This window comes from Antechinus flavipes, chromosome 5 (genome assembly GCF_016432865.1).
Source record: "Antechinus flavipes isolate AdamAnt ecotype Samford, QLD, Australia chromosome 5, AdamAnt_v2, whole genome shotgun sequence".
Lineage (NCBI taxonomy): Eukaryota > Metazoa > Chordata > Mammalia > Dasyuromorphia > Dasyuridae > Antechinus > Antechinus flavipes.
Genome location: NC_067402.1, coordinates 269,455,880 through 269,480,107, shown reverse-complemented (window position 1 = coordinate 269,480,107; position 24,228 = coordinate 269,455,880). Strand labels below are relative to the sequence as shown.

Below are 24,228 nucleotides of genomic sequence, written 5' to 3'. Positions count from 1 at the left end.
TAGCCTCCGAACTGGTAAATCAAGTGTTCCCATCTAGGAAGAAATGAATGCATTTCAATGTCAACAAGACAACAAACTTCTCTTTGTTTGTAAGCCTTAGTTCAATATTTTAAAAGGTCTTGGAATACTCCTCCCCATATCAATACCCAGATAGATAGGGTAGCAGACAGGCAGAAAGGTAAGTCTGGGTTCAAATCCCACTTAGAATACTTAGTTTTGTGATACTGGATAAGGAAGGAAGGAAGGATGGAAGGAAGGAAGGAAGAAAGGAAGGAAGGAAGGAAGGAAGGAAGGAAGGAAGAGAAGAAGAGAGGGAGGGAAGGAGGGAAGGAGGGAAGAAGAAAAGAAGGGAGGGAGGGAAGGAGGAAAGAAGGAAGGAAAGAAGGGAGGGGAGGGAGGGAGAAAGGAAGGAAGGAAGGAAAAAAGGAAGGAAGGAAGGAAGGAAAGAAGGAAAGAAGGAAGGATCTTTTCCTCTTCCCTTCCCTGCTTTCCCCTTCTCTTTTCTTCCCTCCCTAGAAGAGATTCCTCTTTTCTTTTCCCTTCTCTGTCTCTTTTCTTCTCTCTACCTCCCTCCCTCTCAGTTTCTTGGTCTCTCTCTCTCCTTCCTTTGCCTTCCTTGTCTTTATCTCTCTTCCTCACTAACCCCCAAGAAGGAGAGTTGGTACCAGTCCAGAAAGCTGTCCAGCAGGAAAGTTTTCCCATGGCTTTAGGGTGGGAGCTTAATCCAAGAGAAATATCTGTGGTAGAATATTTCAAGCTCATATTGGTCTGATCAGACACAGTCAGACACAGTGTAACTCGATTCTAACATAGGGATGTCATTTTGGGCCTCTTCACCAATGAAGGACAACAACAATAATATACCTGACACATAACAGGTATTTGATAAATACTGATTGATTGACATTCTCTAAAAATAATGACTATTTATAGAGCATTTTAAGGTTTGAAAAGTACTTTTATATATGTTGTCTTATTTAATAAAAAAACAATCAGGAAAGGTTCTTTGGCCATAGCAACTCTGATTTGAAAATTAAATCACTAACAAGGGTATATACCTTGAAGTAGGTAGATAGATAGAAAGATAGATGATAAAATAATTATAGATAGATAAATAGATAGATGGATGGATGGATGGATGGATGGATGGAATGGATGGATAGGTAGAGAAAAAGGAGATAGGTATACAGAAAGATGATAGATAAGAGATATAGATAGAAGATAGAGGTATATATTGATAGATGATAGAAAGAGATCAATTGATGACAGGTGATTGATAGAAGTAAATGAAACAGATGATAGAGAAGGGAAAGATAGCTAAATATATGGAAAATAACTAGAGTTATAATGTTGTTGCTGTCCTTCATTTTCAAAAAGGATCAAAATGACATCACTTTGTTAGAGTCGAGTTACGGTGTGGCTGACTGTGGCTGATCAGACCAAGAGGAGCTCTGAATGCTTGGCCACAAGTCAAACACAAAGAGTTCCTATGAACATTTAGATAGAGAATAGATAGAAATAGAAATCAATTGATGATATAGAGAGGAAATAGGTAGAAAGAAAGATAGATAGAGGTACAGATGGACATATAAATCAATAGATAATAGAGATGATAGGTACAGATACAGAGAGGGAGGAAGATAGAGAGGAGAGAAAAGGGAAGAGGGTGAAGGGAGGCAGAGACAGGGAGGGGATAATACTTATTATTTATTTGCAAAGCACGTTTATTAACAACTTCAGTGCTGGTGATACAATCATAAGTCAGAACTGAGGCAGCCTCAAACCAGCAGTTTTTATATTTCCTTTTCTGGCTTGACCCATTCCCAAAGTCCCCCTTGCTTAGATCCTAAAGGAAGATGAAATAGAAGGGGGCAGGAAAGGAGAAGGAAGGAAGGAAAAAAGAAGGAAGCAAGGAAGGAAGGAAGGAAGGAAGAGATGGAAGGAAGGAAAAAAAGAAGGAAGGAAGGAAAAAAAGAAGGAAGGAAGAAGGAGGGAAGGAAGGAAGAGATAAAAGGAAGGAAGGAAGAAGGAAGGAAGGAAGGAAGAAAAAAGGAAGGAAGCAAGGAAGGAAGGAAGGAAGAAGGAAGGAAGAAGGAAGGAAGGAAAGAAGAAGGAAGGAAGGAAGGAAGGAAGGAAGGAAAGAAAGAAGGAAGGAAGGAGGGAAGGAATGAAAAAAGGAAGGAGGGAAGGAAGGAGGAGGAAGAGAGGGAGAAAGGGACAGAGTGGGAGGGAGGGAGAGAGGAAGGAAGGAAGGAAGGAAAGTAGGCAGACTGCAATCAGATTCTGGGACAGGTAGCTCCTGATGTAACTAATATCTAGAGACAAGATTTAAAATACAACTTGGTATGAATAAGGAAACAGAATAATAAGATGGGAAGAATCCCTACCTGGGTGCATTGATGATGATGAGATCTCCCTGCTTGCCAACCTCCAGGGATCCATGGGTGTGAGATCTTCCCAGGGCATAGGCAGCATTAATGGTGGCAGCAGCCAAAGCCTCAGGCATCGACATTCTCATGTTTACACAGGCCAAATGCATGACTGTTGGCTAAGATAGAAATATCATCTCAGAGAAAAGACACCAAAGAATTGGTCACAAAGACTACCTAAAATCTCTCCTTAAATCATAGTTATTTTTGTTTAATAAAATGGTTATGATGTGTTTGATCTAAAAGTATGATTTTGGCAGTGTAGAATAATGACATTATAATTAATCAATAATGACATAGCCTGGGTTCGAATCCTACTTCTAATATTTATTAGCTATTTGATCCAGGATAAAACACTTCCATTGTCTGAGCCTCTGCAGACCCAGATATAAAATGGGATTAGGAACAGCTATAGTACCTTCCTCATAGATTTTTTGTGAGATTCAAATGAGCTGAAATATCAAGATTGACCTGGATTATGATTCAATTTAAAGAAACCCTATTTATTTACACTTTTTTTCTGAACCATATCCGATGTATAAATTTTAAAATCAAGTAACTATGCCATTTTTAAAAGTCTTTTAAATCTGACTCTTGTTATAGGAAAGAAAGAAGGTTCTTACAGGCCCATGGGGGCTTTTTATAAACTAGGGAGCAAGACAAATCATAAAATTTAGTCTCTTTCAATCTCATTTATCTCATCTATATAATGGGAGACTTGGACTAGATGCCTCTGAGGTCTAGATTCATATTCTAATTTGGTAAGTAATAAGACATGACAACGGAAGACGCCATTGCCATTGATGAACAGCACTGGGAAAATGTCCAAAACCAGGAGATGAAAGATATAGAGAAAGGTGATTGATGATGGAAAAAGGAAATTATAATGTTTATATGGCATTTACCATGTGGCTGGTGCTGTGCCGCCATGCACTTTATAATTATTATCGCTTTTGAATTTCATGGCAAACCTGTGAGGGAGGTACTGCTATTAGCCCCATTTTGTAGATGAGAAAACTGAGGCTGAGAGTTTACAGGGTGATATCGCCGGTGAGTTCCTATGATCACGTCTGATTTCAGCTCTTCCTGACTTAAGGTCCAGAGCTCTGTGTGCCACGGTGCCACCTAGCGGGCTATGACTCCATCAGTCTTAGGGTCTTCAGTTCTGGGTACCATATCTCCAGAAGGATGCTGATACACTGGATAGTCACATGGATGGGAATCATGACATAAGAGGTTTGGTTGAAGGAACTCGGGGATACTTTGTCTGAATGAGGGGAGAAATGGATTCTGGGACAGAACCAGTTTCACGGGGAGATGGTCACAAGATTCCAGAGAACCCAGGTCCCCGGGTACCAGACCCCGTGGTCTCTCCCATCCCATGCAGCATCCCAGCCACAGGGAGGAAGGCTCCAAGAATGAGCTTCCTCACAGGGTCATTCTAAAGTCTACAACCAACGTAGTCCACGTTCTTGGAGGTCTTCAAGTGGAGGCTGCAGGATCCCTTCCCAGGAATGTCAGATGAAATTCTTGCCCCGTCTCTAGACAATTTCTATATCCTTTCACAGAATCATTTGTTTTGGGGTCTTTTAGCTTTAGAAAGCTGACTTGTTTAGGGTCTCACTATCAGTATGTGTCAGAAATGGGACGTGAACCCAGGTGTTTATGGACAGATTAGGCTACACTGTCTCTACAGGGAAAGAATTATACAAAAAATATGTCAGAAGTTTTGATTTTCTATATATTTAACAAAACACACACACACACACACACACACGATTTACCATGGAGAAACAATATGCATTAGGATTGAAATCACTGCCAAGAGCAACTATTACTCCTTCATCTAACATCTTCCTTGCTTGAGGTTGCTTCAATCTAGGAGGAAAAAGAAAGTCAGTCTTCATTTTTTGTATTTTTCGCCTTCAAAACCTAGCTTAAATTCTACCTGTTCCATGATGTTTCTCTGATCACCCCGAGGAGGAAGTAGGTTTTTTTTTCCTTTTTTCTCAACCCAACAACATTTATTGTCTGTCCACAATACTTGTAATTTCCTGATCATATAGGGATTTCTCCCCATATACGCTGTATGTATCATATTCCTCCCTTTTGTATATTTTAAACTCACCCTTTTCATCTTTACCTCTTGTCTTTCAAGTTCCAGCTAAAATCCCACTTTCTACAAGAAGTTTTTCCCAATTTCAGTTCATTTTGTGCCTTCCTTCTGTTGATGATACTCAATTTATCCTTTCTATATTTTTTTTGTACATAGTTTTTTGCATATTATTATCCCCATTAAATCAGTCAGATCAAAGGATATCATTGTAAAGCACAGTGCTTGGTACCCAGTCTGTTCAATTGTTTTTCAGCTGTAACTCCATTTGGGGTTTTCTTGACAAAGATACTGAAGTTGTTTAATCATTTCTCTTCTTCAGCTCATTTTTCAAATAAGGAAACTGAGGCAAACAAAGGTAAGTGACTTGCTCAGGGTCACACAGTGAATAGATATTTGAGACTTAATTTGAATTCAGGAAAATGAGTCTTCCTGACTAACTCCAGACCCAGGGCTCATTCCCTAGCTGCCCCATATAGTAAGTACATAAATTCTTATTTTCTTCAAGTCCTCCTCATTATTCTGAGTTCCTCCAGAGCAAGAACTTTTCTTTTCTTTGCTTTTTCAAGACTTACCACAATGTCTGACATAGCAAGGACTTAATAAATTCTTGTTGACTTGTTGACTTGCATTGAAAGTTTATAGAGGACAGGATTTATGTCTTCAAACGATAACCACAATGAATCATTTGGGGATATTTATGAAGGAAATGAGAATTTACCCATTCTTCCACACTGAATATTTGCATCTTATGGGTTCTGTATAATTGTATCATAGGTACCATTAGTATGATATTTCCAAAATAGCATACTTTATTTTTCAGAGGACCTAACAGAGTATTTTGTGCATAATACATATTCAGTAAATAAGTGGGATATTGTAAAATGTCAGACTGCAACATTTCAGAAAGCTAGGTCCCTGCCAGATGAGATAATTTAGTGAGTATACTTAAGCATTTTATATATGTATTTATATCTAGGGGAAAGCAGTCTTGTAATGAGTTAAACAAAGGACCCTTCTAGATAGGAAACAGACAATTTCAATCTTCAGACAACCAGCAAACACATACATTATAAGCATGACAGATTTTTCTTTTTCTAGTTTTGTTTTGCTTTTGCTATGAATGTAAAAGGAAAAAGGGCTGGGATGAGGGTAGGGAGATGGGGAGAACTAGAAGGAATAATATGGCTCCTTTAATTATTTTCACCATCTAAAAAAGGCAATGACAAAAGAAATCTCTTGGCAGACAAGAAAAGTCATCTACAAGGGTGTTTGGTGATAAGTTGATTTGAAGTTCTATGTAGTCATGCAAGATTTTTTATTCTAGGTCAGGGATTCTTAACCTGTTTTAGGTCAAGTCCCTCTTTGGCAATCTGGTGAAGCCTATGGACCCCTTCTCAGGATAATGTTTTTAAATTCATAAAACAAAAATATAGGATCACAAAGGATACTAATCATATTAAAATGTGGTTATATTTTAAATTAAAATATAGCTATATTTTTAGAAAAATAAACCCATGGACCCCAAGTTAAGAATCCCTACTCTAAATTCAGAGATTAGTGATGAGTTGAAGGAAGTATTTTACTCAGTCAAAGGAAAACACCAAGGGATTAATAATCGTTATGATTAGTGAGAAATGTGCTTTAAATCTTGCTCTAAATTGTATATCATCTCTTCAAGTAGAGCGGCTAAGAACAACAAAGAAAATTATATTTAACTCAGTTAACAAAGAATTATGAGACTAAATATCTTATTTCATTGCCATAGGAAACTCCCAATGAAGAAATTCCCTTTACCAATGCAGAGTGACACCTGTTTTGCAATTTATGGTCTTAGATATTTACCCTGGAGCAATAGGGGGATAAATGAGTTGACAGTCATTACTGTAAGAAAGACTTAGTATTTTTGTAAACAGAGGCATATTGCTGAAGTGGAAAGAAAGCTGATTTTAGAGCCAAAAAGATATGAATTCACATCCTGTTCTGACACACATTCTGTGTGACTTCTAACAAGTAAGTCACAACTTCTCTGTTCTATAATCTAGTTAACCTATAAATTACATTAGAAGAGTTCTTTCCCAAAATTCCCTAATCTGTTACGATCACAAGATTATGGGGAAGCTGATAGTACAGATGCTGCCTGATCCACCTGATCCACTTGTTTGAAGAAATATGTTCAATAAATAGATGCGGTAAGAAAAGTGACTCCTCAAAGATAATTTCCTACTCTTTCCAAGATAAATCATGTTTTAATGCCTTTCCAGAATTGGGACTATTGGTATCATGTGATATTAGCTGGCAAATCAGTCTTTGCTTTGAATCTGTGAACTATTTTTTTCATATAGAGCTATCAACATGTAGATATATGTATATATGTAAAAATTTAAAAGAATCATATTCACAAATCCATATTGTTGTGTCTGATTCTTTCTGAGACCATTTGGGGTTTTCTTGGCAAAACAACTACAATGATTTGCCTTTTCCTTCTCCAGTTATTTTATAAAGGAGGAAACGGAGGCAAGTTGGGTAAAGTGAATTGTCCAGGGTCACCAACTAGTAAGTGTCTCAGGTCAGAGATTTGACCTCAGGAAGACCCCAGGCTTGTGCTCTATCCACTGTAGTAGATGTTTAAAATGCTTAATAATTGTTTTTTTTGACATAAATAAATAAAAGTTTTATTTATTTGATTCAGTTTCCATAAACTGAAAATCTAGTTTATTGCTAGGTTTTCAAAATTCATCAGTACACCTGGTTTCAAATCTTACCTGTGATGCTTGCTACCTGTGTGACCGTACAAAAATAAGCTAAAAAATTTAAAAATGGGTCTCATTTTCTTCAGCTGAGAACAAGAGTATTGGATTCAATGTCCTCTGAGGTATCTTTCATCTCTAGAGCTTTCATTTTATAGTCCTGTCAAAGTTCTTGCTTGAACCTTTAATTGGACTCATTGCTTCATTCTTGATCTGTACCTGTCTTGATTGTTCACCCAATCCTCCTTTCTTTCAGTGTTATACCTGAAGATCTGAAGCTCCTCTAGGAACTTTCAGTGTTGTAAAGAAATACAACATGACTTCTTTTCCCCCTCGCCCCACTGAAAAACTTATGGATTGGAGTTGGAGAAACGTTCTGATTAATTCTTTGGACTTTGTACCTGAGTTTCCTTTGTCGGTCATTATGAATGGAATCCCTGGTCAAGACCTGAGCCTAAGAACCCTTAGCATCCCATTCCATGGACCACCCTGCTGTAATGGCTAGCCCCAGTGGGGCCATTGGCAAGGGACCTCCAGTAATTAAACTTGATGAGCTGGTTTCTTAAAGCCTCTTTAAATATGGTTAGAACAATAAAGACTCAAGGAAGGTAGAGTCATCCTTGGCTTATTCTTAGCAATACATTAGATGGCATTACCTCAGCATGTAGGCGGTGGTGGGTAGAAGGACAGCGGAACATTTTCCAGTTGCCATGGCAGCAATACCTGCATCACTAATTTCTTCCAGGTGGCTAATTGCTCGGGCTCCTAATTCGGCTCCAAGCTAGGCAAAATGTTCAGAGGAGAGATTTACAAACATTAATGGTGAATCACTAATGAGAAATGTATAGATAAATAGATGATTGGAAGAGTCATTTGTAATAGAAAATTCATTTGAAAATGATCATTCACCAATTTGTTTAAAGATTAGGCTGAAAAAATGTGAATACTTTTGTATAGAATTATAACTGGAAAGATGATTAGTCCCAGGGCAAGTAGGACAGATTGCACCTGAGAAAAATAAAATACCATATGTGAATCAAGCCACCACTACAATGGAGACACTGTCTAAAAAACTGCCAAATAGAGCATGGTGGAGTAGGGCAGTGGCAAAGTGAACCTCGGCTCATCTTTTACTAATGCCCTCTTTTAAATACTTACTTTTGCCTTGAGGCTTGATTTCAGAAAAGTTTTGTTAAAAATTAGAACTATCAAAAGTACAGTGACATAGCTTGGGAGGTCTAGTTCTTTCTGGATGTCTAAGTCAGGGTTTTATGACTTCTCAGATGTAAGTTTCTTGAAGATAGGTAGGGACTATTCCTATTTTTGTCTTTGTATTCCCTGTGTCCACTAAAGTTTGGGGTACAGAGGGGGTGATTAATAAATGCTTGTTTGCTGAATTATTATTGGTTGATATTATAGAGGGGATTCTTTTTTTTCAAGTATGGATTGTATAAGATGACCTATGAAGTTCCTTCCAATTCTGAGATTCTGTGCATTCTGTGCATTGTTTCTATGCTGATGAAAGACAGATGCTGTAGACACTTTCTAACACTGGTTCCCTGGGACAAAGCCCTGATTTTTCCACCTTACTTACACTTCTGCTTTTGAAAATGAAGTAGCATATTAATACAAAATATTAAGACCATTAATTAAAAGTTATTATCAAGATATTTTTAAAAATAAATAGAATTCATAGGAAGTGCCTTGACATAATTTCATAAAAATAGATAAATTAAAAATATATAAGATCTCATCTCAAAAATTTAGAACTGCATACACATTTTGAGAGTAACCAGTTCAATTTGTAATAAAGGAATGAGAGAGAGACTCTTTCTTTGATCTCTGTCTCTTTCTCTCTATATACATATATGTGTGTGTACATATATATATACATATATATGTGTATGTGTTTTGCATATATACATACACACACATATATATACATATATGTATATATACACGATCAAATATATATACATATATATGTTCAAACAAAGAAGTACACAAGTATTTATTTTTCTATGTATATGCATATGTGTGTGTATTATTAGACCCAGAGTCATAAAACTAATAAGTATCTAAGGTGGGATTTGAACCCAGACCTTCCTTCCCAAGTATCTCTATATCTTGTACAACCTAACCACTTCAGTCTATATCTGTCATGTTTTCCAAATTTTACTGTTATGGCTGTTCTTCTCTGGGCAAGCTTTAGTTTCTTAAAGTCCTTTTGTGTCAAGAAATGAAGAGAGCATTCTGGATATGGTCTAATGACAGTGGAAATATTGCATCGCATGTCCCTGAATTTATGCTTCCCCTAAGTCCTTACCTAAGATTCCCTTGGGCAGCCAGATAGCATCATACTGCACAGAGTACCAGACCCGGAATCAGGAAGACTCATCTTCCTGAGTTCACCAGCCTCAGACACTTACTAGCTGTGTGACTCTGGGCAAGCCTCTTAACTCTGTTTGCCTCAGTTTTCTTATCTGTAAAATGAGCTAGAGAAGGAAATGGCAAACTACTTCAGTATCTTTTCCAAGAAGTCCCAAATGGATTCACAAAGGGTTCAGACATAACTAAAAACAATTGAACAACCACAAAAAGATCCCATTGGCTATTCTGGATGCCATGTCACACTACTGACCCACATTAAGCTTTTAGTCCCCTAAAATTCCAGTTCTTCTCACATAAGCTATAGTTTAGCCATACCTCCACCACTTCATATTTGTGTGGTTGATTTTTTGAACCTAAAACTTTACATTTATACCTATTAAACTTTAAAAAGGTTTTATCTTATTAGATTTGGTCAATCATTCTCATTATAATCTTTTTGGATTCCTACTCTTTTCATTCAACTTGTTAAATATCCTCACCTGCATCGTACCATCAGCAAATTTGATAAATAGGGCATTACATTTATAGCTTCTCCCAAATCACTCATTAACAATGCTAGTCATAATAAGCCAAAAGAAAATCTCTGTGATATCGCATCCTAGCTATCCCTCCATGTTGATTATTTATCATTCATATTTATAATTAGCTTTTGGGTTCAGTCATCCAATGGATTCTGAATTCAATTAACTGCATAATCATTTATTCACTTTTCTTCATCCTCTCTGGGTGTGAAGACTCTTATCAAATGCTTTGCTGAAATCCATGTATTCTATCTTTTCAGGATTCACCTAATCAATTACTAACAGTGTCCAAAAAGTGAAAATCTGAGTCATTTTTTCTCCTTGCAAAAAATTTAAGTTGAACAGTCAAAAATGCTGTGATGCTAATGAATAACACCACAAAGATATCTCTCCGTTGACATCACCAGGGAAAGATAAGAAAAGTCAATATTTAATGAGCCAAAACCACCACTAACAACAACAACCAAGTGATGAATAAAGGTCAGTTGTTCCCAGATTCAAGAGATAAAATCCTCACCTTGGTGTGTCAGTTTTGAATGTCATTTGTTGACTTGGAAGATGCTAGTAAAAGAATTCTCTATGGTCTGAAGCAGGAAACATCATCATCTCTTACTAAGAACTGGTAGCTTGTTCTACTTTCTCTCAGTTTCTTTTTGGGCGAGAAGAAGAAAGTAGCTAATAGGACTGAGAAACCTATCATGCAAAAATAACATGGGGGAAAAGTACTGATTTTGAACTCAAGGTTCAGATCCTTCTTTCTAGATGTGTGATTTTAGACAAGTCACTTATTTTCTTTCAACCTCAATATTCTCCTCTATAAAATGGGGTTGGACTAAGTGATCTCTAAGGTCCTTTTTAGCTCAAAATCCGTGCTCTCCTTTGTCTGACTTGTATTTATTTCCCTTTCCAAAAGCATTTCTTAGACTTTTATACAGAGATCAAGTGAGTAGGCCTAGAATGGAGGGAATAGTCCCATGCATGGGGAAGTCAAAATTAGGACTATTTGACTTCAGGCAATGTCATGACCTAGCTAGTCTAACAGGATTTTTCTGGTGTCTGCCACTCAAAGCCTAATACTGGCTCCAAATTACCTTTCTAGCCTTATTTCACTTCTCTTCATCTATTATTTACTTAATCTATAAAGTGCTTTGCTAACCTTAAAATCCTGTTATTTTTGTCATATTCCTTACACATGGTAGACCTCAGTAAACTTTTTTTGAATCAAATTAATGGGTTAAATCAGAAAATCATCACAAACAAATTTTAAAAAGGTATACCTCAGCAGCCTTCATTGGATGGAGCTCATCACCGTGGAAGTTAATTTGTAATCCCATATCTTTCCCTCCCTGAAGAATCCTTCTGGTAGACTGGAGGTCAAAGACCCCCTTCTCACAGAACACATCTATATTGTCGACATGGATTTCGCCACGTTGGCAAAGTTCCTTCAGCTTAGGGAGGTGATTGTGGACAATGTCATCAGCGGCTTCAGTTGCGGTTTTCCCTCTGAGGAAAGAAAATATAGAAAGGGATATCAAATGATTTTGGAAAGTTGTATTTAGTAGGTGAGTCCCTTTATGGAGAAAGAGAATCAGAATATTTAGGAAACATGGATGGAAGAGATCATTACATCCAACTCCTCTATAAGGAAGGAATCAAAGCCCTTAGAAGTTAGTGATTTACTCTGGATCATATAGCTATCAACCAGAACAGTGCTAGGATTAGAACTCAGGGTGTCTGATTCCAAAGCCGGTATCACTTACTAGGCATTAAATAAGTATTTGGTGAATGGAATGAATCACTCCAGCAAGTTCACCCGGCTGAGGTACATCTTGAGAGTTCTGCTGTTAGCATCTTCTCCAAGTATCCCAAAAGATAGCTGTGGGTCACTAACCCAAGTGCCCTGTCATCTACTATGCTCCTTATTTGAACCTAACAATACCCCTACACACACTTTGCTACTTTTTTTGCATGTTGTCTCCCCAACTCTTAGATTACAAACTCCTTGAGAGCAGGGAATGTCTTTCTTGTTATTGTAAACTCAATGCTTAATACAGTGCCTGGTACATAATTAATACTTAATATTACTTAATAATTCTTAAAATTAATGTACGTAGTAAGCACTTATTTGTTTGGAATGAATTTGGTCAGGTTGATTAGGTTCTAGAAGTCATATAGTAGGACCCTCTCTCTTTGGAGAAGGGGAAAGAATCCCTTCATTTGAGAGGCGATTCTTTGAACTGGTAGTCAAAGGACTTTAGTTCAAATTCCATCTCTGCTAAATACTATTTGGATGACCTTAGTAAAGTGATCTTTAATCTCTCTCAGCCTCAGTTTCCTTATCTGTAAATTGAGGAAATTAGATTTAGTGAGCAGCTTGGTGGTACAGTGGATGGAGTGCTTAGCCTGGAATCAGGAAGACCTGAGTTTAAATCCAACCTTACCAGCTGTATGATCCTAGGTATGCCTCAGTTTAATCCTGTTTGCCTCAGTTTCCTCATATATAAAATGTGCTGGAGAAGGAAATGAAAATCTCTCCAGGATCTCTTCCAAGAAAATCCTAAATGGGGTCACAAAGAGTGTGAAATGACTCAACAATGACTAAATGATCAACAAGATTTGGTGGTCTCCAAGGTACCTTGCTGTTCTAAATCCATAATCCTATGTCCTTCCAGGGACTCATTTTCCTCATCTGTAGAATGAGGAGGTTGGATTTGATCACCTCTAAGGTCCCTCCCATGATCTTTTGATGGTACATCAGCGTGGGAGAGTGGAACATCTCTGGAAGAATTATCTACCCAGTCTCCTCTTTGGAAGGATGTGAATGATCCCATAGGTAACCTGCTCAATCAAAGCAATGCTTTCCCACCCACTCCTCTTTATCCCCCATCATTCCTTTTTCTTTAAAGCCATGGAAGAATATCAAACCATAACAGACTTTCAGAAGGGGCACCAGTAACTCCAGGAAAGGGATTTCGATTACTTGGGCACTGAGTGAGCTCCGCAGTAGGTCGAGGAGATGCTGATGTCCAGTTCCTTCCGAGCCCGCTCAATGACTCTCAGCATCTTCAGCTCTGTCTCCAGATTCAAGCCGTATCCACTCTTGCATTCGACCAAAGTGCTCCCCGACCTCATCATACAAAGCAGTCGGTATCGGAAAGTGCTGAAGAGCTCTTCTTCAGAAGCCTTCCGTGTACACTCCACGGTGAAGTTTATCCCTCCTCCAGCCTGGTGTATGTCCATATACGTAGCACCTGCCAGCTGAACACAGATTTCTCTTACAAAGAATGATCATGGTGATAACACTGATAGCTAAGCCCTCTAGTGCTTCAGGGTTTACAGATCACTTCACTCCTAGGACATATGAATATATATATATATAATTTCATTTGATCCACACAATAAGCCTTAGGCACAATGATTCTACCCATTTTATATGTAAGAAAACTGAGGATAATTATTGTTCTATAAGAAAAGATCAGCCGGATGATTATAGAAAGACGTACATGAACTGATGCTAAGTGAAGTGAATAGAACCAAGAGAACATTGTTCACGATCATCTCTGATGGACGTGACTCTTTTCAACAGTGAGGTGATTCAAATAGTTCCAATGGATTTGTGATGGAGAGAACCATCTGCACCCAGAGATAGGACTGTGGGGAGTGAGTGTGGATCACAAGATAGTTTTGTTTGTTTTTTTACCTTTTTGTTGTTGTTTCCTTGCTTTTTGTTTTTTTTCTCATTTTTCCCATTTTGATCTAATTTTTCCTGTGCAGTATGATAATTGGGGAAATATGTATAGAAGAATTGTACATGTTTAACATATATTGGATTACTTGCTATCTAGGAGAGGAGGTGGGGAGAAGGGAGGGAGAAAAATTTGGAACACAAGGTTTTGCAAGGGTGAATGTTGAAAACTATCTTTTCATGTATTTTGAAAATAAAAAGCTATTGTCAAAAGTTAATTAATTAATTAAAATTTTTAAGAAGAGAGAAATCAGAAAAATCACAGGCTAGAACTGGAAGCAATCTTAGAAGCCATGTTGTCCAATCCCTTCATTTTATAGATGAGGAAACTGAAGCAAATAGAATTCTTAATTCTGTGTGTCCAGGGTCCCACAGCTAGTAAATGTTTGAGTCCTGATCTGAACTCAGGAAGATGAGTCTTTCTGCCTTCTATGTCTATTCATATCCATATCTGTTAGAGTTCAAATGCTGGAGTTCTTGTTCTTCTCAAAGCACAGCCGATTTAGAGGCTTAGAGCCCTTCGGATGTCTCCAAATCCAAAGGTTCTGTCCTTCAGCCTCTGCCTCTGCTTTCTTCTGCCTCCAACCAACACAGAGATGGAATGTCTCTCTTGACTCCTTCTGGGGAGCCCAGCCACCAACTACAGTGGTGTGAGATGAAGATGAATCTGGTTGTCCACTGAACTCTCACTCGTAGCTTTATCCTCTGAAAGCTCTTCGTCAGCCACCAGCCAGCCAAGTGGAAAAAATGTATTCGGAATGGCTGTCTCGCCTTATATGTGAACCTTCTGAGAGAATGGGATTATAGGTTTTCTCCCATAGTACTCTCTGGCCCAAAGAGCTTTAAGGTGTGGACTCCCTTGAAGTTAGAAAGTGTACTTTGTGAAGCTAGCATACTTGTGGACTCCAATGAGTAAAGGTGTGAACACAAGCCTTGTATTAATTAGTTCTACTTAATACCTTGTTTCAGGTTCTGGCCAAAATCTTCTTGTAAGATTAGATCAACTCTAATTAGTTAGCAGTTAGTAAGGATTCCAACACATATCTAAATCTATATCCATATCCATCTATATTCATACCCATATCTATATATCTATTTATGTCCATATGTATGCCTACATAGCGTAATTATATATATATAAATATCTTTAGCCATAGAAATATCTATATATCTATTGGCATCCTTATCTATACATATACATAACTATATCTATCCATATCTATATTTATATCTATATCCAAATCCATATTCATATTTATATCCATATTTATGTGTATAAATATAAAATTGATATAGTAGCCATAGAAATATGTATATATCTACTGGCATCCTTATCTATACATATATAAAACTATATCTATCCATATCTATATTTATATCTATATTCAAATCCATATTCATATTTATATCCATACTTATGTATGTGGATATAAATATAAAATAAATATAAAATTGATATAGAGATGCATACACACACACACACACACATGAATAGATAGAATACGTGTATACATATCTGAAATGACCTTGTGGACAGATGCATCTCTCTCTGAAGAGAGCTTGTGGCTACCATGATTAAATCTGATGCTATTTCAAGTCATTTCCCAATGGTTCACACAGGTAGAACAATAAAGACATAAGAACATTTAGGAAAGAAGACTTAGAAGGGAAATAATGAGCATTTTAAATATCCGAAGGGCTATCACCTGGAAGAGGGTTTAGCTTAGATCTGCTTTGCCATAGAGGGCAAAATGAAGAGCAATGGATACAAATTGGAGTACCCAATTTAGGATAGATATAAGGGGAAAATTCACATTCAGAACCATCTGCCAATGGAAGGGCTTCTTTGGAAGTGTTGGGTTTTCCTTCACTAGAAGGTTTCAAGCAGAGACTGGATGAGCATTTGTTGGGTTTCTTTCAGAAAGTCTTATTCCTCTTGGCCACCTTTGAAGTCCTTTCAGATTCTGAGATTCTACCGTTCTGTGGCTTTTCTAATGGTCCAAGCCAGCAAAGTGATGCAGAAATAAGAATATGCAGTGGGGGAGCTGTGTGGAGTATGGATCATATAAAAATTGAGACAAACACAGGAGATAAACATTCCAGAAAAAGACCCATCTGCCATCCTTCATTTTCTTAATGTCACCATCCACAGATATTACCTTCATTGCAAATTCATGAACTCGGTCCCCAGCCCACACTGGATGAGTATGGGCATCCACCAAACCTAAGGGAAACAAGCAACACAAGTTTACCCATGATAGAAGTGCACATTTTGAATCCATAATTTTTTCACACATGTTTTTAATGCATAATTTTTTTTAATTCACTTACTTTAGTGATTCAAAATACTTGGATATAAACCAGATTCCATAGTGATTTGCTCTTGGTAAAATACACACCACTTCTTTAACCAGCTGGATTGCTTTATCATGCTACTTATTTTTAATCTCCAACATACCAAGTGACTATAACTATATGTAAGGGAATATGAAACTATGACAAAAATACTCAATTTAGAATTAAGACCTGGAATCAAATCTCCTTCTGACCTTTCCTGAATGTGAGAATTTGGCCAAGTCACTATTCTCTTCTAGAGAGGAAGCCTCAATTCCCTCATCTGTAAAAATCAATCATTATTAAGTACCTGCTGTCTATCAATTATCGTGGAAGTCACTAAAGACCAAAAAAGGAAATTGTTTCTGCCCTCATGAAAAGTGGTGTCAAATTTGAATAGAAAGAGAATATTAAACCATACCTAAAGAGCTCTTCCCTCTAGCTTATCGACTTGGAAAACCACATATTAACATTATGTATGTTCTATTGTATTTTTATGTATATGTTGAATATTTCCCAGGTCATTTTATAACCTGGTTTTGAATGGCTTGCTGTCTCATGTTTGATATCTCTGCTCAAGAATTTACTTTCTATTTGGGTATACAATGGATAAGTATAAATAGTAATTTAAGGAGGGAAAGAACACTACAACTAGGGACATCAACAAAGATTTTCCATAGGAAATAGCATAGGCTGAGACTTGAAAGAATGTAGGGATCCCAAGAGAACATGACAGAGGAGAGAGTCGAAGACATGGGGACACCTTGTTCAAATTCAGTGTCAAAAAACTGAAAGCCAACTTTTAGAACAGCAGGAAAGGGCAGTTTGGGAGGAATAGAGATCATGTGAAGGGCATGTGTAAGAAGTCTACAAAAGTAGGCTAGAGCCAGATTGTGAAAGACCAAAGGGAGGTATCATCTTAGAGGCAATAGGGAATTATTGAAAGATACTGAGCTGGAGAATGACATGGTCAGACCTTTGTTTTTAGAAAGATGGTTATGGAAGCCATGTGGATGTGGGGAGAACCTGGAAAATGGAGTTGAGGACCAATTAGTGTTTCAATAGCCTAGGCAAAGTTATGAGGGTCTGAACTAGGATGTTCAGGTAGAGAGAAGGGATAGAATTGAGATGTGTTCAAAGTAGAATGATCCAGATCTGGCAACTGATGGGATATGGAGTATGAGGTAATGGGAAGGATTGAGGAAGACTCTTAGGTTACAACACTCAGCTGACTAGAAAGATGGTAAATTAGAATGATATTGTTCAGTCATTTCAATTCTATCAGAATCTTTGTGACCCCATTTGAAATTTTCTTGTCAAAGATCCTGGAACATCATTTCCTTCTCCAGATCACTTTATAGATGAAGGTGTGACTTATCCAGGGTCATACAACTAGTAAATGTCTGAGGCTGGATTTAATTATGTCACCTAGCTGTTCAGGATTAGAGTGTAAACATCTTGAGAGTAGATTCTGCCTTTCTTTTTCTCATTTGTATTCCCAGTCCTTACCATAGTTCCTGACATGTAATGTCAGTTTAATAAGTGTTTATTGACTTGACTCGGTACCCTCCACAGAAATTAGGAAATTAATTTTGAATATAAAAATTTTAAAAATCATGAAGGTAGAATCATCAGGACTTGGCATTTAATTGGAAATGAGGAAAGAATCAGGAGCACAGAATTTCAAAGAGACCTTTAAATGACCTAGCCCAATATTCTCAACTTTTTTTATTTTACCAGACTCCTTTGGAAGATTAATGACACCTTTAGGCCACTTCTCAGAATTGTATTTTTAAATACATAAAGTAAAATCCATAGGATTACCAAGGAAATGATTATCTTAAAATATGATCATCGATATACATGGACATATGCATCCATTCATGGATCCCACATTAGGGGTCTTTAGAAGTTATGAATACTTAATCCAGTTCAATATTACCACTTTGTACATGAGGCAGTTATGGGACTTGTCCAAAGTCACATAGCTACTCTATATAGACCTTGCACTAGGACCTGGGTTTCCTATCTCTAGTCTCCCATGTTGTTCCTTCCCTTATTGTATATAATGCATATTGTAAATGAGGACATTTTTACCTTGTTTCAAAATACATTGGAATGATAACAGAATGACCAATGCAAACTGAAGGGTTCTAAGCTTCCTAGAATGTGTTGATTTAATCTCCGGCGCTGTCCAGCATGAGGAGCTCCTGACCCGTGAATGCCAGTATTCCAGTCACTTTGTGATAAGTATAATAATAGCAGCATTTACATAGTACATAAGATTTATGAAGCACTTTACAAATATTATTTTATTTGACCCTCACAACTCCCTATCCTGGGAGATGGGTGCTATTTCTATTAGTCTTCTTATTTTTAGAGGTTTAGAGAGATGGAGAGACTTGAGTCTCTAAGGCATACACAATTACTCAAAATCACATAGCTGCTATCAGGCCAGAGGTGAATTCAGATCTTCTTGGCTCTATCCACTGGGCTGCCTCATTGCCCAATATATCTCTGGTTATATATTTTTAATTTTTAAGTTAACATTTAGATAGCACTTGTTAAGTGCCAGACATACTAAGTGCTTTACAATTATAGTTTTATTTGATCCTCATAACAATTCTGATAAATGTAGTTGTCATTATTATCTTCATTTTACAAATGAGGAAACTGAGGCAGACAGAGGTGTCCAAGATCACACAGCTGGTATGTGTCTGAGGCTAGATTTGAATTCACATCTTTCTGATTCCAGCTTAAGCAGCTCCCTCTACTAGGTCATTTAACCACCTCATATATCTATGAAATGGAAAAAAGGAAGCTCAACCATTCTGCTGCCTCTTAAAGAAAATATACTTTAAATATACATAACTCCTTTTGGCCACTCCGCACTCTTCTGCACCAGGATTTGCAAATTTGAGAGCCAGAGTCTGCCCTGAATTTGAAAAGGGTCTCAGAGATCAGAGAGCCATTTCATAGATGAGGAAATTGGGTCTCAAAATGTTGGCGTGACTTGTTCAAGATCTGAGATGAAATCTATTGCTTTTCATGCCCCACACAAGTGAAATTTTTTTTTAAAGATTCATCTTGGAAAAAAAAAGAAATGGCAAGGACTTAAGTTCAAAACCTTGCACTGCCACATTCTGTTAATATGCCTTAGAATGAATTCTGGGTCTCAGTATTTCCATCTGTAAATTGGGAAAGAGTATAACTAGCTGATCTGTGAGGTGACAGCTAATCTAGATACAGGAGGAGCAGCCTGACACCCTTTACCCATTTTCACTACTACAGCAGGAACTAAAACCCATTTTTAATGGCTAAACCAAGGTAGAAGTAAATACCTGGTAGAATGCATTTTCCAGAGCAATTAATCCTTTCCTCAAATGATACCTTTGAAAATTCTCTCCTGATGGCATCAGCTGGACCTATGGCCTTTATGCAACCATCGCTGGAAAAAAATGGGATGAGATCATAAAATTCCTTCCATAATTCACACCCATCACCAGTGCAATTAGTAATTCATATGGGCCTTGATGGATAATTTGGTGAATTGCCCTGAACAAAAGCAACCAGTACTTGATGAAATGCCTTCTGGTGATGATGGTTTTCTCACTTCCAAAGATTAGTTTGAAGGGCAGCTAGATGGCACAGTGGTTAAAACAGTTGCCTAAATAATTTAAAAAAACCACTCACTTTTGGCTAAATAATTTAAGAAAAAACATTCACTTTTGCCTCAAAACTTCTAGAAAATGGAAGAAGGATATTTTGAATTTGTTTACAAACCTAAATCAATTAGATAAATATCTCAATTCTCTTCCTGAGTTTGTATGTACAAAAATAATGTGTATACAGATATAATGGTAAGCAATGTTAGGATAACCCAGCTTCCGCACTTGACAGTTATAAAGTAAAATCCATTGTACGTCTATAATACAAATCAAACTGTTTGCCATCTTGAGGAGTGGGAAAGGGAAGAAGAGGAAAAAAATAAAAATAAAAATCTTATCAAGTAAATTTTGAAAAATTAAATATATACAGGGCAAAAGGAAAATACACCAAACAAAAATGAAAAATAGTATGCTTTGATCTAATGCCAGTTATTATCATTATGATGATGACAATATTCTGTAAACCTCTGAACATTAGCTATTTTCTGTAAGATGCTATAAAAGTGTCTATTATTATTAAATTTCTTTTATTCTTATTCTCTTATCTTCCAATTTTAGGCCCATGGAGTAAAATAGGAGATATCTAGCCCAACCCACCCACTCACTGTACATTTGTTTTTAGAAAAGAACCGTATTTTTGTAGCGCTTTACAAATATTATCCCATTTTTATCCTCACAATAACCCTAGGATGTAGGGGCTGTTATAATCCCCATTTTCCAGATGAGGAAACAGAGACAGGCAGAGATTAAATTATTTCCCTGGGATTTAATTAATGTCTGAGGTCACATTTGAGCTCAGTTTTCCTGACTGTTCTAACCACTGCCCCATCCAGCTGTTCAGTTTTCAACTGCTAAATTTGGAACGTGCTTCTTGAGAACCAGAGACCAACATACTTTATGAGAAACAGAGCTCCCTAAAACTTCCTTCTCTCTAATACTGCTAAAAATATACAGAAATGTGCATTGCTCTCTGATCCATCTTAATGGAATCACACTACTCCTAATCTACTTTGTTATTTCCTTTTGTCTGCCTGTGACTCCTCAAAGGCTCATCAGTACTAATGTGGGATGTCCCAAAAATCTTAGTGCAGTTTTAAGCTTTAATAGCTCAACCCATGGAAGTAAATGATGTAGGTATTATTAAGTCATTTTTACTGATGAGAAAATTGACAATCAGAGAGATGAGACTTTACCTTTCTCATGGCCAGCTCAATATACAACTAATGCCAATATTATTGGGGGGAGGCAGTGGTCCAGATCTGTGATTTCACATGCAGAAACTCCTTCCGTTGACACAAATCTGAGAACATAGTAACTTAAACTCTTGGAGAACTGGCTATTACTGCTATTATTAAATTTAATAGCTTTTAAGGTATTATTAAATGTAATAATTTTAAACTATTAAAAACTATTATTAAATGTAATAAGCCATTAACACTGCTCTACAACTTTTGGGATAGCCTGTATCTGAGGATCAAACGGGAAGGAAGAGCTGAAAGGAAGTTTAGATTTCAGATCAGATGCTGTGCTGTCTCTGTGACCCTTACCCTCTCTGATCCTCAGTTTTCTGATCTGTAAAATGGGGACAATACTTGCTCTGAGTGGCAGGACAGTATAATAGAGACAGAGAATCAACTCCATAATCAGAAAGAAGTAGGTCATGTTCCACCGCTGACTGGGTCTATGATCCAATCATGGAATGTTTCTGAGCTCCCCACCCTTTCCCTAAGAGTTGAAGTTAGTAAGGAATTATCCAATTTTCGTCAATGTGTGATATTCCAGCTCTGGTCCATGCACTCACCCCACCAAAAAATAATCATACTTGAATTGTAAGAATGTATGACTTTTAATCCTTAGTTTTCTCTTCTGTAAAATGGATTTTTGTATCAATTCCTTTCTTGGGTTGTTGTAAGGAAAACACTTTATTCACCTTAGAGTGCAATCAAAATATTGTTACCAGCTGGACAGCACTTTAGCATCTCAGTCCTACCTTCTCATTTTCCAGGATGAGGAAACCGAGGCTCGGGAAGGTTATGTTTCTCATGTGATTATAACCCCTCTGTGGCAGACCCTTTTAGCTATACCCACAGAACACTGTTGGCAGAATTCGAACTCACATTCTTCGACCTTAGAGCCACAATCCTTTCTATTGTAGCATCCTGAGTATCTAGTCAACTGCGGGTTCATGAAATTTCAACTGGACCCATCCATTTTAACTAGATTGTTTCTATTTGGAACAGAAGTCATGGAAATAATGCTGGTCCTGGAATTAAATCTGAATCCCAGCCAGGCAAATGATCTCATCTGGAAAATGAGAGTTGATTAAGGTCTCTTCCAGATTTAACGCTATGAAACAGTCTTAAGTAGCAGCTAGGTAGCACAGAGATTAGAGTGCTAGATCAAAACCTGACTTCAAATACTGCCTCAGACATTATCTGGCTAACTCTGGGCAAGTCACTTAAGTTGTCTGCCTCTGTTTCCTTATCTGTAAAATAAAGATAAAAAACAGTATTCACCTCATACTGTAATATGAGTAGTTTCCTCATTTGTAAAATTATTATTAATAATAATAACAAGCATCTAGCTTCCAGGGTTATAAGGATCACATGAGATAATATAAGTGAAGTGGAAAGGGTTAATTACTTTGGCATTCTCTAGGAGAAGATCAGGAGCTTAAGAGAAAAGCAAAGTTGGCAAATATCCACTGGAAAGACGTGGGCTCCTGCTTTCCTGCAGAAGACGGGCATACAGATGACTTCTCTCCCTCCCTCCTTCTCTCCCTCTCTCCCTCTCTCCCTCTCTCCCTCCCTCCTTCTCTCCCTCTCTCCCTCCCTCTGTCCCTTCCTCTCTCTCTCTCTCTCTCTTCTCTTCTCTCTCTCTCTTCTCTCTCTTCTCTTCTCTTCTCTTCTCTTCTCTTCTCTTCTCTTCTCTTCTCTTCTCTTCTCTTCTCTTCTCTTCTCTTCTCTCTTCTCTTCTCTTCTCTTCTCTTCTCTTCTCTCTCTTCTCTTCTTCTCTTCTCTTCTCTTCTCTTCTCTCTCTCTCTTCTCTCTCTCTCTCTCTCTCTCTCTCTCTCTCTCTCTCTCTCTCTCTCTCTCTCTCTCTCTCTCTCTCTCTCTCTGTCTCTCTTTAACACACACACACGCACACGCACACCATTTCCCTCCTCCCCCCGTAGGATTTGTAGCCCAAAGGGCATCAGTGACTTAAGTCATTCTCTCAATAAGCATTGAAGAATCTCATTAGTCACCTAGTTCAAGCGCCTCGTTTATAAGATCAGAGTTCTAGGGACTGGATAACTCGTCTAATATTACCCGGATTGTAAGCGTCACAGGTAGAATTTGAATCCAGCTCCTCTGACTTCCAAGTCCAGCCGCCTCTCCAAGGCTTTCCCCCCACCCCCCACCTAAGGCCAGTCTCCCCCAGTCGGAACCGAGGGGCTTCCCGAAGGGCCGACCTACCCGCCCACCACCAGGCTGGCGTTCTCCAGCACGGCCAGGCTCCTTATCGCCTCCCCGGCCAGGTAGGGCTCGCCCCGGGCGCAGACGAGCACCACTTGCTGCGCGTTCTCCAGCAGGAGCTTCTGGCCCCCGCTCATTTCGCCCGTGCTCGGTGGCTGCAGAGGCTCGGGCCGGGGGAAGTGGGAGCTGGGGCCGGTGCGGAGAGAGAGCAGGGCCCGCGGCAGGCCGGGAGCAAGGGAGGAGCAGGCGCCGAGTTTGCCCGGACTGACTGCTGTGGGGAAAGGCGGTGGGGGAGTGACCGTTCCAGAGTCCAAGGGGTCAGTTTTCACTGTGTGTGACCCAGGAAAGAGCTTTCGATTTACCTTTTAAAAGCACTTTTAAAGACGCTTACAAAGATCTGATTCAAGGGATTTTCTTGACAAATATATTGGAATGATTTATCATTTCCCTCCCTCCTTCCCTCTGCCCATATAGAGTTCCACACCCTTACCTACACATGCTCTTAAAAATCATTTTTTTTCTTCTTTTGCACCTTTAAATCCTCCCATGATACCTTGGGGTTAACTGACTAGATTTCTTTCTCAAGCACCGGGCCTTACACCAAAATCAATCTGATTCTCACTGATCACCAATAAGTCCTATGCCAAGCCCCATTTGGTCATCGATTGACTCAGATTAAATGTAAATAGCTGTCATGTCTGCTTTGGTCAGAGAGTTTTCCCCTTCCCAGATTCATTCCTTTAGATTTTTTGGACTAGGAGAAAGTAACTCAACTGCTACCTAGCCTTAATCATTGGATGGCTGTTGCCTCAGTCAAAC

The 24,228-nt window shown here is 38.1% G+C and overlaps 1 protein-coding gene across 1 annotated transcript in view; it reads right to left on the bottom strand.

Moving 5' to 3' along the window:
• AMDHD1 (amidohydrolase domain containing 1) overlaps positions 1 to 23,925 on the bottom strand; it is a 24,801-nt gene extending 876 nt beyond the window's left edge. Inside the window, exons 1-9 of the mRNA XM_052001701.1 lie at positions 23,410 to 23,925; positions 19,625 to 19,731; positions 16,109 to 16,173; positions 13,185 to 13,462; positions 11,482 to 11,707; positions 7,949 to 8,073; positions 4,214 to 4,307; positions 2,388 to 2,548; positions 1 to 33 (exon numbers count right to left, since the gene is read on the bottom strand). The exon at positions 1 to 33 is cut by the window's left edge and continues 876 nt beyond it. Of these exons, the coding sequence (XP_051857661.1) occupies positions 1 to 33; positions 2,388 to 2,548; positions 4,214 to 4,307; positions 7,949 to 8,073; positions 11,482 to 11,707; positions 13,185 to 13,462; positions 16,109 to 16,173; positions 19,625 to 19,731; positions 23,410 to 23,546 (1,226 nt within the window). The 5' untranslated portion in view covers positions 23,547 to 23,925. The remainder of the gene's footprint in view (positions 34 to 2,387; positions 2,549 to 4,213; positions 4,308 to 7,948; positions 8,074 to 11,481; positions 11,708 to 13,184; positions 13,463 to 16,108; positions 16,174 to 19,624; positions 19,732 to 23,409) is intronic.
• Positions 23,926 to 24,228: the final 303 nt, after the last annotated feature.